This window comes from Parasteatoda tepidariorum, chromosome 4 (genome assembly GCF_982258835.1).
Source record: "Parasteatoda tepidariorum strain Cologne lab strain chromosome 4, Ptep-v5.0, whole genome shotgun sequence".
Lineage (NCBI taxonomy): Eukaryota > Metazoa > Arthropoda > Arachnida > Araneae > Theridiidae > Parasteatoda > Parasteatoda tepidariorum.
Genome location: NC_141758.1, coordinates 3,326,010 through 3,342,498, shown reverse-complemented (window position 1 = coordinate 3,342,498; position 16,489 = coordinate 3,326,010). Strand labels below are relative to the sequence as shown.

The following is a 16,489-nucleotide window of genomic DNA, read 5'->3' as shown; positions in this document are numbered from 1 at the left end:
TCTGTACAAATAAATTAACATATTTAACGTAAGGCCTTTCAATCACGTTAAGATTGAATCTTTTTGCGTGATATCCCAATATTTAGAAAATAAGTTATTCAGAGAGTTCACTTCCTTATTCGGAGTTCTTTTACAAAAACTTTGTTTCTCTTTATAAAAAAAAACATGAACAGAATATTTCAAAGTTCAGAATAATTTAGTTTTGGCTGTCTTGCAATAAAAATGATTTCAGAGTTTAAAAAAGAATTAAAAATACGTTTTGCTACAATAAAAAAGTAAATTTTGTAAGCAGAAACAAGATTCGAACTTATTGCAAGATAATTACGGCTAGTTTAAAGAACTTAGGTGAGAAAAATGAGATGATTTTACTAAGCTTTGAATTTAGAAAAATGAAATGATTTTATTAAGCTTTGAATTTTGAATAATTATGTTTCTAACGAGAGAACTGAGCGATCAGGAAAATTTGCTCTCTAATATAATAATGGGCTATTTATCAGTTATAAAATATTGTTAAATGGACAGTAACCGAAGATTCTATCTTCCATAAAATTAAACTTTAATACATGATTACATTTGCTTCAAATTCTTTCCGTCACTTGATGCAAGAAAACGTGATGTGTTGAATCACTTAACTAATAAACAATAAGTGACGATTATATATTTAGATCCGTTATTTGATTGCGTGACAAAGCAATCCAACTGGTTATCTTATGAATCACGTGAATCAAGCGAAGAAAAGGAATGTAAAGAGATGTAATGTTGATACCCGTTTTCATTCAGAGTATTTCACACAAAACTGTAACAGTCTATCTTCGTCTCTCAATGACTCAACAATGAACAAGTAAGTGTAGTGATTTCATTTCTTTTTTTTCTTCAACCTTCAGAAATTACTTATAAATAAAAAAACATTGCTTTTGAAAGCGATAAAATCTTTTCAATTAAAATAAATGTTAATTGGGCTTATTATAAAGTATTTTAGACTTAGGATGGTCACCCCCACTTGATGCATTTTCCAGCTATGACGTCATCAAAAATAGCTGTAACTCGATGACAAAAATAACATTTATGTTTATACTTAACTTATTAGAAGAAAAATTTAGTTAGTATGTTTTAATTATTATTTATAAGTTCATTTAAAGTCTAAGGATGTGCTGATGTACAAAACTTCTGGTCGCCATGGCTCCTGAAAAGTCTGAACTGGCTCCCAAATTTATATATTTTTAAATTGCTTCTTAAATTTAAAACTCGTTAATAATTATGATTTCAATAAAGAAATAAACAAAAAATCTATAACATCCAATTAAAACATTCGTAAACTATTATTATTTGTAGGAAGAAGGCAAGGAATTAAAACTTCATCTCACCTTAAATGTGACAGACAGTTTGTTGTTGACAATCACATAGTCGCTTTGGTAAATGTCTGAAATATATACTAGATCTAGCTAAGTTAGTTATACATTTGCCCGGTATGCCCTACATCAATGTTTTTTAAGGATAATTGCCACTGCCCAGTATGTACTTGCCCAGTTCTCCGAGCACTGGTGTTTCTTCGAATCTATCCTCAGAAAATATTAAAATATCCAATAAATATAATGATATCAGCGAATAAATTAATATCAAATTGGATATAATAAATATTTCGGACATTCACCGAAGTGACTATGCGATTGTTGACATTCACCGATGAAAGGCGACATTCTTTTGATTTCGGTCATTCACTGTAACATATCTCTTTTTTTCTGTGTCAATATGAGGTCATACTTTTTTGTGAACAGACTATATAATGGACTATGAAAATCATAAAAAAAGGTATCTTTAAAAAAGGTACACTTAAGTTTATAAGTACCTGCATAAAAAAGGTGCGTCGTGTAGGCTAGTAAAGCACTTGTATTAAAAAGGTATCTGTAAGCTATTAAAAAAAAGTGGAACTTGAATAAAAAAAGAATTTCCAAGTTGCGTCAAAGACTTTCTATGAACGTGATTTTTTAATTTCATCTAAGAATAAATAGAACTCGTATACACTAAACATACCTAACCAAATATTAAACAAATAATAGATACATAATAATTTGATATTGCATTTAATATATACCTTTTTTTAATTTTTGAGAGATCTTATATGTTTATCGCTCACAAAGAATATGCAGCTCAAAAGCCAGAAAATGTCCCCATCGTTCTACTCCATGGTGTAACGAATGCAAAAGAAACATGGGATGATTGCGCGCAGGAAATCGCCAACAGGACGGCCTCACAGGTAATAACTGGTTTATGGTTTTGTTAGGAAAAATGTAGCAAATCTTAACCTTTTATTTCAAGGCAATGAGTTCAATGTGATGTGGATGAAAATAAATTATTTTAATATTGATTAATCTACCAATGAGTAAAAATTGTAATTAAGGAATGAAACTGATTTATACAAATTAACAAAAAGAAAAAATTAGGAAATATTTAAAACAATAAAACAAAGTGGAAAAAAAAGCATATAAAACCAAATTTGTCTTATTTTAATAATTTAGAAAGTTAGAAACACAAATCAAGCAAGAAGCGAAGAAATTATAAAGATATGTATGTCAGCAAAACAGCACTTCATCAGGGGACACACTGTCTGCCAACATGCAGGAGAGCCTTTCTTTCGTCAATACAAATAAAGTTACAGTTAGATTAACGAATTAGTTAATCTAACTGCAACTTTATATATTTTTCTTATATGCGGGAGTTTCATTATTAGTTCTTACTCAGTGATGATTTTTCATTACATTCAGATTTCAATTTTTGAATTTTTGATTGCTTTTTCTTATTTAGTTTATCTATTTGGATATGGGGTCTCGGGGCACAGTCAGTTTTTGGTATGACGTAAGAAAGGCTTCTGTGTGTTGGCACAGTGTGTCCCCTGATGAAGTGCTGTTTTGCTGACTTTCATATCTTTATAATTTCTTCGCTTTTTGCTTGATTTGTGCTTCAAACTTTCCAAATTAGTAGAAATTGCATCATGCGTCATCAAAAAAGAAAATAGTTTTATTTTTGTTTGACTTAAAACTCAGACGTAGGACGCATCGCTTTAGAAAGATATTTGGTACGTGATAATATCGATGGTGATTATTACAATGTTGACGATGATTTATTGCAAAAGTATTTCGTTTTATGTTTAACGTTTCAAGTCGGCCAAAAATAAAATTATTTTCCCATCTACGGTGGAAGGGAAAATGTTGTTTTTAAATTTATTTCATTTCATTATTTCATTGATTTCAGATAAATTTGAGTCTTATTGTGGAAAGCAGTCAAAATTTCTATTAATAATAAAAGTGCCTTACTCCATTCAGGAAACTAACTTGTATTGGCAACTTAAGTTCAAATTTGAGCCCTCTAATTTGTCGCTAAAAGTTTAAACTCCGATCGACAATAAATTCTACTTCGCTATAAAATGGAGACACAGCTAACGTTTGTCAGAAAATGAATAAAGAAAACGAATTGTCATATGCCACGTTTCTGTAATGAGTATAGAGAATGAGCGCCTTAGCTATTCCATAATAAGTCGTAAATTCCAATGCAAGATTACAGATTCCATCGTCATCGATACTTTTAAATTTTACAAGATAATGTATAATAACTTTCAAAAATAGTTTTTAATTATTTTGTAATGTTTGTCATGAAATTAAAGGAAATTATATACACTGCTGGACAATTGCTAAGGACGGATCACAAATTGCAATGTAGCATAACATTAAGCGAGACAAGAGGCCTAGTAGGATAAAATATGGTTACCTCCACTGTTCAGACATTAGAATAAAGAATATTCATTGTTCTGGAAAGTGCAAAAGCTATGAAACATCTGAAAGAAAAAAAATGTTCATTTGATGCTGCGTACGGAAAAATGGAACAATGCATCTAAATGTCAGCAGGCAACTTGAAGAAAGGTGTCTTCCACGGATATGTGGAGTGTGATGCAACACCGTGGAGTGTGATGCAACATTCTACACGTCGTATCATACTTTGCACAACATTATCCAGCAGCTGTTGAGGCAATTTATCCCATTCCTCTGTCAGTGCACGGATGATGGTGTTCTTGTTTGTCGGAGGATAGTTTCGACCAGCAAGTTGCCTCCCCAAAGCATCCCAAACATTTTCAATGGCGTTTAGATCTGCAGAACGTGATGGCCATACGAGGCGTTGAATACCCTCGCTGTCTAGACATTCCTGAACAGCGGGTTTTTCGATAACATGTTGCGTTGTCGTCCATAAAAACAAATTTATCTCCGACAGCACCACGGAAAAGACGAACATGAGGAAGTAGAACTTCATCAATGTATCGTTGGCCAGTCAGAGTCCCATTCGCAACCACATGTAGGCGCGTGCGGCCATTGATCATGATGCCGACCACACCATGACACTGCATGTCGGATATCGGTCCCTTTCCTGGATATTTTCTGGACGATAATCAGTACCACTCTCATGCCAGATCAGTTGGCGTCTACAATCCGATGACAGACTGAACCTACTCTCATCTGAGAATAGTACGCATGCCCAGTCCTGTTCAGTCCAATTGTGATGCTCACGACACCATTGCAAACGGGCAGTACGGTGCTGTCTGGTCAATGAGGCGCTGCGGGGGTATAGTCCTCCTCCCCTGCAACAGTTTTTCGGGAGATCTGCTTTCCTGTGGCAGCAAGAAACTGATTTGCCACCTGCTGAGCTGTGGTGCGCCTTTTTGCTGATAGGACGATGTCTCTGTCTTCTGCAGGCGTCGTACTTCTAACACGACCTCCTCCGTGCCGCCTACTACACATTCCAGTAGTTTTACATGATTTCCACAGCCGTGAAACAACGCTGTGAGCGATGTCGAACTCCCTGGCAACATCTGCTATTTTTCGCCCTTCTTCGATCTTTCCAATAATTCGGCCAAGCTTAAAATCACCTAAGTGATATCGTGAAGACATGCCGAAAATTTCAAGTTCGTCAACTAAACCTTTCCTGTAAAACTTTGACTTGAAACAACAACTCTCCACACGCGTCAAAACCTTTAAAGCTTTTATCAGCGCTATCACGTGATGAACAGACGTGGGAAAAAAATTTGCATACGCATACCTCTTCTTACTATATCCCGCACTTATTCTAATTTTCCACATTTTGCTTCCTTTCATTTTGTGGCTGCTATAGATGATAGTGTTATCCGTCCTTAGCAATTGTCCAGCAGTGTATAAATTGAAATATTACTAAATCAATGTATATAATATCGAATAACCTTTAAAATTATTTCATGAATAGAAATCAATATATTTAAAGCGTCAATTGTAATAAGAAATACTAAATTTTGACTTTAGAGTCTTAATCTATAATAACTGAATAATTTTTTTCAAAATTGTATAAACTAAAAATAAATTTGAACTAACTATTTGAAAACAAATCTGAACTTATAAGTAGTATGTACCTTTCAAGGTCTTCTGTCTGGATGCCAGGAACCATGGAGACAGTGAATGGACGGAGACAATAGGTTACGATAGTATGGCCGAGGATGTTGTCAATTTCATGAATTCGCGATCCATTCCTAGAATCACCATTGTTGGACACAGTATGGGCGGAAAGACGGGAATGGCTTTTGCATTCAAATATGTAAGTTTTTACTTGTTATCTTTAATAACGAGATTAAAACAAAACCTTTTAAGCTAAAAGACATTTATCCTACTTCAGCTTCTTAACTGCACTATTAAAAAAAAAGCTTTATTCGATGGGATTTAGTTTTAGAATTGAAACTTCATATAAATTAGAAAGACGGATACATTAAAAAAATTAAATTGGTTACAACTTAAGAATTGAATCAATTCGAGGACGCAGATTAAATGAAGTAGTTAGTTTTCTCATATTCTTAACATAACATCTTTTAATGGTCATAGAATATTTACTTTTTGACATAGAGAACTCTACATAGTTTTTTTAAAGAAATAAATATGTTTGGGAAAAGAAGTTCTCGCGTTGCAACAAAACAATAATGCGCCCAATTAAACAAATTTACTCTTTTGTAAATATTTTTATTGATTTTACAAGAAAAAAAAAATTTTTTTTTAGCCTGAAAGACTGGAGTCGCTGATTATCGAGGATATATCGGCACGCAGTCCATCGAGCAGTAGAACAGGGATCAGTTACTACATGAAACAGAAAAGAGATGTGTTGATGAAAATCCCTCCTGATACAGAACTGGCAGAAGCTAAGAAATTTGCTGCTTCCTATTTATCGGGAGGAGAAGCTGCTGCAAAGGTAGGATACATTTAAAAATTAATTAGCTGCCGGCTGGGATCCAACACGTTACCTTTGGGTTCGCACCCAGGTGCTTTAACTGTCATGGAAAAGAGTTTACTTCCTCAACCTGGTTTAGTTAGGAATATTTACATAGTTATCATCACGCACAATCCTCGCAGCGAATAAGAAAGTTTCCTTCGTTTTCGATCGTAAGCAGTTTTGTATGATTGAGAGATTACAAGTCCGTGAGGGAATTAGTCATTCCAAAACGGCCCAAGCCTTGGTGTTAATTGAATCCCATGCAATTTTTTTATCTAGTTAAGGTGAACCGTAAAACGAGGCAAAGTAGCTCAGTGTCGTCTTCTATAAAAGATCAATGCCAATGGTTCGTCTGATGCCAAAATAGGCATTTAATATTTTCTAGCCATAAAAATTTCTTTCAATTTTCAAATTTATATTTTTTGATCATTCTTAATCGAATTTTATTTAAATCAAACCAATTATTTAATTTTTAACACGATTTATAAAAAGTAATTTAAATATTTTATTCTTTTCTTTAAGAATGTAACGGCTGACTTTTAGTTTCAATACAAATGTAAAACTCATGCATTCACTGTCGCGACTTAAATCGAACAACTAAATCTATTTATAACTCTTTATTCTTTATTTCTCACCACAAAAATGTTTCAGTTACAGGGTTTTACTAATTCTCTCACTCTTTTTTTTGGCGATTAGATTTGGCCAAATTATTTTCAAATTTAATATTGATTACGGAGGTTGGCTTTATTTTCGGCTATGCTTTCTTTCGTTAAATAGCCAACTATCTCTCCCCATGCTGTCCAATGGGAACCAACTTTTAATTTTGAATTCTTTGCATGGAGACTGGGGAACTTCGGTCTCTCAGCCATAACCGTCTAAGTTTCAGTTTTACAGAAACTCGTGATGCTAAAAAAGTGATTCACTTGATCCCTTTGAAAGAATTCCTTTCTTTATTTCAATATTTCTAAGTAAGGCCATATTCTCTAAATAATAAATGAATTTTTCTCAAATGAATTTGTTTATTTCTCTGTGACAAATATCTCTTCCTAACAAAATTAGAATGTGTCTCACACGTCCAAAAATTAAACTACAAAAAAAAAACATTCACTATACAGCAAGGAATTTGGATTAAACTGCTACGAAATAATGATGCCGGGCACCAAGTGATTGTTCGTACCGAAAAAGTTTTTGTGTTTTCCTCTATAATATTTTCAAATATTTCTTTTTCCTCCGAAATGTATATGTTTTTTGAACGAAATGAGCTTATGTCATTAGTGGGCAAGCATCGGAAAACAAGTGACTAAAAGAAAAAATATGCGTTTTTTTTTTTCAATACAACATTAAAAAAATCGTTCTAAATCGTCATTCTTCCGTTCTATAACTTGCTGACGCTCTAATCGAGAAATGTAATTAATGAACAAAAATAACTTATTTGTTTATTTTAGAGAAAACTGCAAGTAAACACCATTGCGCCAAAAATATGGGACGGAAGAGATCTCCCACTGAGGATGACTTCAAGCGGAGATTTCGAGTGGAAGACAAATCTAAATGTCATAGTGAACTCCATGGAAAGTGGAAAATGGTCACCTGTCAGCTCTGATGGCCTTTATGAGGGTCCAGTTTTTTTTATCTACGGTACTAAATCTCCATTTAAAGTGTAAGTGGCACGATCAGTTATCATTTCTAATTTGCAGAATACGACAAATAGTGCATGAAGCGCTGCTGAATAATGATACCCTATGCTCTGTTCTGCCAATGTACGAAATTCCATGGATTTTACAGTTAAAATTCGCAAAAGAAGGAAAAAAAATTAAATACATAATGCTTTTTTCTACTCGAACTAAGCAGCACTCGTCGCGATTCGCGAAAGCTCTCTTAGTTGTTGTTTCTAATGTTACTTGCCAAAATCAGCAAGCCTGCTCGGTGAAAGCAAGCGAATTTAAGGCAAAGGGTGCGTTTCTTGTTTTTCAGTGGCGCCGTCTATGGCCAAGAATCCGACTTCAGCAACACACGCCTCACAACCCGTTTATGGGGTGAACCCATTCATACATCCATTCTGTCACAGATCGCAATTTTGATCCGAACCAGGGAACGATTAATCTCCAATTCAGTACCCCTAAAAGTATGATTTGCTATGAGAACATGGATGGCTTTGTGACACGACAGATTTAACTTGCACCAGTCAATAGTTACTACACGGGGAGTCTCCGGCCAGCAGGGTTCGAACCCACGACCTCTTGTACATGAGCCCAACACCCGACCCATCAGGTTATCACGGCCTACTCGTTTCGTGATTTGTATGAGTGTTAGCCAGTTTTACGAATCACTTTTCTCAAATCTTATTGTCTTAATTTATAAGTTATACAAAGTAATTGGTATTGACTAGATTTATGACTAACAATGCGATGCGTATCAACTGGATTTACGAATCACATATCGTAAATCCTACAATGTATCTCAAACAATGCATCTCAACAAAACAATGTTAAGAACAATGCATATCAATTCCTATTTTTGCGGAAAAAAAACTGCATTTTCTTTGCAGTTAACTGCAACTAATTTATTTAAATGTAGCGACTACAAACTACTTTCGAAACCACTGATTTCTCTACTTTCAAAAGACATGCTTCACCGCGAAGAGCATATTTTGCATCAATGTTCAAAATGGCTTAGAATTAAAAAAAAATTGCTTAGATAAATATGAGAAGTTATTAAAAATTCACGTTTACATGATACAGTTTGTTATTCTAAAGCACTTTTTACGAATTTGTTGCTTTTAACCTTCAAACTCAATGCACTTCTCGAAGGTGAATATTCAATTTAAGAAACGTTAGGAAATTATCAAATAGTTGAGATTTAAGTGATAAATGCTTTTTTTATATCCTTTAAGATATAAAGTGCAGTGTGCAAAATATAAAACGGACCATCCTGAATTACTTTATTTCTGAAGATCAGATCTTCACGTTCTAGGACTCAATCTTGATGGTTTCATTTTTCCAATGATTCCTTTGTTAACAAGATATCCAATGATAACGAAAGAAATGAACAAATAACTTAAGAAAAGGAAAGAAATAACTGCTACTAACCAAAATGAATAAATAAAAAATTTCTGGAGCGTAGGTCTTATTAACGCTTTGCCAAAGAAGCATTCTCTTTGCGGTGCGTTGACGGACCCGCGAAGGATTTGCACCACTCAAATTCGGAAAATATTTTCCGAATGATCCTTGTTTCCTTACTAAACGTAAAAAAATCGCTACAAACTACTGTTTTTTGTAACTCACTGTAAACTAAACTACTCCTTTTACAAAGTAGTGCACTACACTACAAACTAAGAAGAAAAGTTGCAACAATGTTTATTCAAACAAGGTGTTTTCATTTCCATTTCGTAATTTTAAATATCGCATATTAAAGTTTCGGTCTACGAGCCATTGAGATTGGGTGCGTGAACATTTTAGCATAAAATCAAAAGTTATTCACCGTGTTCCATTTTTTGCACGCTGTACACTTCCCTAGGTCGATTTTTGTACAACAGCCACAAGTATAAATCGCAGATTCTTCTAAATGCTTGTAGCAAAATATTTTAAAAAAGGAAAATCTAAAGTATCATGATATATATATATTTTTTACCTTTAATGAATAATTAATAAATTCTTTGTTGCAGGTTAGAAGATAAAGAGGAATTTTTAAAACAGTTCCCAAAAACAGTCTACCAACCCATACAAGATGGAACCCATTCTCTGCATATCGAATATCCAGAAATATTTACTAACTTAGTCTGTGAATTTATATTAAAGATAAGAGCTTCAACAGACAAACATAGGACAGGAATATGAATGAGTCCAGCCGAATACACTTAGTTTTGATACCCTGAATAATGTGTCACAATTGTTGCTTCCTTACACCTGCTTGCCCACCATAATAAAATGACCTAGTGCAAATAATTGTTTCAATTTAACAAATAGAATATTATATTGCTTTTATTATGATGATTATTATCGTAATTATTTTATTTTATTTATTTTTATTAAAAAAAATAAAACATGCACTACCGAAAACAAATTCAGTACCAGTCATTCACAGTAATATATATATATATATATATATATATATATATATATATATATATATATATATATATATATATACGTATGTCACCATTTGGTGAATGTATGAAATATTTGATATCTTTAATTTATTATAATTATTCGATATTTTAAAATCTTCTAAAGATAGATCAGGAGAAACATCACAATTCGGAGTACCGGGCAAATGTATACCGGACAGCACTTAACTAGACCTAACATATATTTCGGAAATTTACCAACGCGACTATGTGATTGTCAACATTCACCGGTGGTAATATTGACAACATACGAATTTTACGTCAGCAACCACCATTTTCGGTCATTTACAGTAACACACGCATATATATATATATATATATATATATATATATATATATATATATATATATATATATATATATATATTGAAATAACTTACAATAAAATATTTTTTATAAATATTTTACTATCAATTTTAAATATTTTTTTTCCATTTGCATTAATTTAAATATCTAGATTGCATTTATTAATTGAAACTTATTTAATGCCTAAGAAAAATTAAAAAAATAAATAAATGGGAAAGAAATCAAAATTCGGTATGAATTTCCATTTTTGGCCTCTAAACATATGTATAAAATAATAATTTAAATTTTTAACATTTGTAATTTTAGTTTTAGGACAGAAAATTGAGGCAGCGAAGTGGGTTGAGATTGCGTGAGCATGGGGCATAATATAATTTAAATAAGAGTTGAATTTTAAGTTTCTAATTTATTTTAGAAATGTTGATTGTTATGGTATAACAATATCAACATATAGCAATATCTAGATTAGTGTGTCAGTTAACAGTTTCATAGTGGTCTTCATATGTGAAAAGAATCAGCGAACTATCTACGAACAAAGGATAGTCTGATGTAACTAAAATAAACTATTAATGTTAATAAAGTATAAAAACTGAAGTATTGAACGAGACTAAAACAAGAGTGATCTCAGATCACGAAGAGATTTGAAAATAAGTGTGCAGCAGAATTTTCAGGGTTAATGAGTCATAGCGAGAAGGGGGGGGGGGGGGAGATTACCATAGTTTTATTGAGTGGTTGAAAAAACTACATTATTTTTGCAGCTTACTACAGATATAATTACTTTGTTACAAATACAGCAGCTACTTTTTTATAAATGTGATCAATACAAACTACTTTCGAAATAGTATTTGAAATTATTTGTAGTGACTACCTTAAGGAACCGAACTTTTCTGGAGAAATTAATTGACACATTATGTTTAAAATGGTTTTGAATAAAAAATCGGCTTATATTAAACGTGAACAATTATTGGGAAATATTTATTCATGTTCTACAAGACAGTTTGTTATTCTAAAACATTTTTTTTCGAATTTGTTCATTTGATATTTAACTTCTTATGGATGATACTTCTAGATACTCCATACTTTTTAATTTTTCTTCTAAACGTCGATCTAAAAACAAAAAATTTTATTTATTATCTGAGTTATCATTCGATTGAAACGTATCGGCATATATCAAATAGATAAAAATGCTTTTGACTGAAATGTACAATCAAATAAAAGAAATGGGATGAAATCCAATTGCATCCTACTTGGAATCTTGTGGAAATCTTCACAAATTTATATTAATCTTACAGAGCAAGAATGATGTTTTCTTTTATGCAAGTAATACGAGGAAGATTTTAAATGTCAGCCTCAAAATCAGCCATTGCTAATGCCAATTACCCATGTATGTTGTCATGCATGAATAAGACATTAAAAAAATAGCTATTTATTGATAAAATGATTAAATAGCATGTAATATGTTTAAGATTACTATTTTTTATCTGATTTTTGAACTTCTTGACAATATTTTTACTTAATCCTAGATTCGAGAAAAATAAAAAAGTATACAGGTAGTTCCCATTAATTTTATCACGCATAATTAATATAGAGGGTGGAAAAAAAACATAAATTTTTGAATTTCGGTGAACGGTGAATTATACGGTGGCTTTCATACGGTGAAATTGCCTATTATTTTTTAACTTTAGAGGTAAACATGTTTGAAATTTTGTGCTTGTTAGATGGTTTGAATATCCTAAATAAATGAAATTCTGACTAGTAATTTAATTTTTACATTCGCGCAACTTTTTAGAAAAAAAAAGTTTTTATCTTATTTTTCCCAATTTTCACAATGTGGTTCTTCGCTCATTAGTTCCGTTGTAGCATTATTGTTAGATCCGATCATTCCGTTAATTCACCATTTGAAGATGGTTGCAAGTTAAGTTCCACCTACACCCAATCTAACCAACCTTTCATTTTTTAACTGATTTTTCCACTATGTTCATAGCTAGTTCTAAACAGAGATGGGCATTCGTTATTCAGAATAATGAATAAAGAATAATTAATAATTTTTCAAAATCTTCCTGACTAATGAATAAAGATTTATTCATTAGTCAGAAGCATTTTGAATAAAGAATAAATCATTCATTATTTTCAATCATTATTCTTTATTCATTAGTCAAGAATAAGTGAATAATTTCCCTGATGAACAGAAATGATCACGTAAAACTGTAATTGATTACAAATGTAACAACTACAAATAAAAAGTACCTAGTAATAAACTACTTGTAATCATTTTTATAGGTTACAAGTTACGATATCCGATAAAAAAATTATTATGATTACCTGTAATCACGGTAACTGGTTCGATTTTGAAATATCCGAAATCTTTTATTTTAAGCAATCAATGTAATCAAATGTATACCAGGCAGTGGCACTTAACTAGACCTAGTATATATTTCGGATCATTTACCAAAGGTCTAGTCATACTATGTCTAGTTAAGAGCCACTGTCCGGTATACATTTGCCCGATATACCCTACACTGATGTTTTTTTAAGGTTCAGAGCCACTGCCCGGTATACATTTGCCCGGTATACCCTACACAGATATTTTTTAAGGTCAAGTGCATTTGTCTGGTATATATTTTCCCGATACTCCAAACACTGATGTTTCTTCTAATCTATCGTCAGTAAGTATTAAAATATCGAATAAATGTAATTATATCCACGAAGAAATTAATATCAAATCGGATGTAATAAATATTTCGGACATTCATCAAAGCGACTATGTGATTGTCAACATTCTCCGGCGAAAGTCAACAACCACCGATTTCGGTCATTCACAGTAACATGCACATCATTTACATAATAACCTCATCAGGACGTTTATTTCATACTTTGCCTAAATAGCATTTGTCATTCTATTTCGAATGCCTAGGCATTATATTCAATGCCTGGGAAAGTATGAAATGATTCTGACATTTCATACTTTGCCGGTACCATATGCGTGCAAAACACGTACAAAATTGTAAATACAATAAGCATGTGCACACAATGTACTTACGTATGCACCATATAATAGCAATGCATATACGTTAGTTAGCTTACACAACGTACCTCCATATATATGTACAGACGTACATAAAAGAGTTGGGCATCGATCATAGGCAGTTACAGCTATGTAATCAATTACTTGTAATTGTGATTAATATTTTCAATATTTATCACAATTACAATTCACGTATGCACACAATATGTGTGTACAATTATGCATACACTGGGTATACATAAATTGCACATCTGTACATACATACATTCGACATGCATACATTGTACACATTTACCTACATACATTCGACATGCATTATTGTAATTATGTGAATACCATATATGTCTCTTCATGAATTTTATATGCATAAATACGTGCACGTTCATGTATAAACAATGTTCTTGTGTACAATGGGCGTATATACCTACATTCATATTATGAATGTACTAGCTTGTATATACATGCATACGTACATACATATATTGTCTTTACATACGTACATACAAAGCAACATATATGTTTACATGCATATTATATGCAAAATTACGTACATGTAATGTACACAGAAATGATGTTTGTGCATACTTAATTACATTGTATTTACGTGTGGGCATTCATACACGCATCTTATATGCATGCGTCAGTTCATACACAAACGTGCATACATACAAATATTTCATGAGTTTAAAATATATCTATGTATGAGCAATTGTACGCATGCTAGATATATATATATATATACGTCTACATACATACGAACTTACATGTATTGCTCGAATATTAATAAATTATATTTATGTACATACGCTCATTCTACGTACATAAAAATATATTAACACATACATATAGATGCATACAAACTGAATGCTTGCATTTTCGCTGGTTATTCAAGATTTTAATCAGAAAAATTAGTCATGACTAATGAATTATTCATCAATCATTATTCAAAAATTTGCATAAATTTGCTTTAATGAATGATGAACAGTGAATAAATTTACATATGAATAATCATTCAGAATAAACTTATTCTGACTAAATTCATTTCTGATAAATTTAGATTGAAATTTTATTTCTGATAAAATTTCCGTGAATGATGCCCATCACTAGTTCTGAAGATAGTAGAATTCTTTGGCTTAATGCAATTGTATATATTTTTGTTTTTTATATCTGTTACTGTAAAGAACAGAAATGGGTGGTTGTTGACTTCCACCGGTGAATGTGGGCAATCACATAGTCGCTTTGGTAAATGTTCAAAATATATACTAGGTCTAGTTAAGTGCCACTGCCCGGTATACATTTGCACGGTATGCCTTACATCGATATTTCTTGAGGTTCAGTTTCACTGCAAGGTATGCCCTACATCAATGCTTTTTAAGGTCAAGTTCCACTGCCCAGTACGCATTTGCCCGGTACTCCGAACACTGATGTTTCTCCTAATCCATTCTCAGAAGATATTAAAATATCGAATAAATATAACAATATCAATGAATCAATTGATATCAAATCGGATGAAACAAATATTTCGGACATTCACCAAAGTGACTACGCGGTTGTTGACATTCACCGGTGAAAGTCGACATTCTCTTGATTTTGGTCTGTCACGGTAACATATCTACTACACTTTTAAAGTATGATTTTTTCGGAGAAATGAGGTTTAACTGGCTTCGGAAGAAATCTGTATTTCGGATGTAACCATCTCTAGCTTCATGTTTCCGTATTTTATTCGAAGATTCTGTAACAAGCTTAACAATCCGTTCCCACAACTTAAAAGGGGGGAATGTAACTTTGTTATTTCTCTAATACGAATGATACCTGAATCGATGAGAGATTTATTATTATATTCACTCAAGTCTCGTAACATTGTTTAAGGTAACTCATAAGTTTCCAATTAATATGATTCCAATGTAATCCAAAACTTGAAAGTTAATCATCGGTATGGGATACGAAATTCGGTCTTTGCTCAACAAATTGTCAGCCTGTAATATCTGCTGCACGTTTTAAATGCAATCATTTTGAGGCATTGGCCAATCGCGATACTGTTCCTTTGTCCCATTCCAAACATCAAACCGTCGAGTTCTTGATTTACATATAAGAAAGATCTTAAAGGCAAGGCGAACCACCCCAAAGAAAAAGACAATGAGAAAATTTGTACAACCCAAGATGAAACTTTCAAGCTTCTAACTACCTTAAAATTTATTATTTGGAATATTTATGTGATATACCCTCACCCACCGCTGCACGACTAAAGAGAATATTATATTAATCACTCTTTAATTATGAAACTACCCCTACAGAGTGTCAAAAAAATCAACGGTCTGTCAAACCTGCGGCAGAGACTTCGAGTAAACTATTTGACCTATCTAGAGTCAAATATTTATCCGAGGTACATCAAAGTATTTGCCACATTTCTCCACAAAAAAAACAGACTTTATATGTGTAGTAGTTATAAAAAAGGAATCTTAAAAATACGATAAATCAAAGAATCCTATTACATTGAAGCTCTTTATAAATAAACTGCAAATACGGGTGCAAATACTCCACGAAAAATTTGCATCGAACTGGATGTGCAATTATTTTTAAATTGTGAGTTACTGGACTGTTCTTATCTAACATAATGAGCAAAAAGATATACAGTGAAAATTACTAGAAATTGGTAAACTTGTGTTTTTTTTCCAAAACGCTGCACGAATGTTAAAAAATTAAACTGGTCATAACGTATTTAATTTCGGTTGTTCAAACTATGATACTAGCATAAGAAACTAAGTTGT

At 32.3% G+C, this 16,489-nt stretch overlaps 1 protein-coding gene across 1 annotated transcript; it reads left to right on the top strand.

The window, feature by feature from the left end:
• Positions 1-695: 695 nt before the first annotated feature.
• LOC107453903 (sn-1-specific diacylglycerol lipase ABHD11) lies at positions 696-10,208 on the top strand. Its single transcript, XM_087160525.1, has 6 exons — positions 696-841; positions 2,113-2,254; positions 5,434-5,607; positions 6,061-6,249; positions 7,716-7,927; positions 9,932-10,208. Exons 1-6 carry the CDS (start codon positions 711-713, stop codon positions 10,101-10,103), a joined length of 1,020 nt encoding a protein of 339 aa, XP_087016651.1. The 5' UTR covers positions 696-710; the 3' UTR covers positions 10,104-10,208.
• Positions 10,209-16,489: the final 6,281 nt, after the last annotated feature.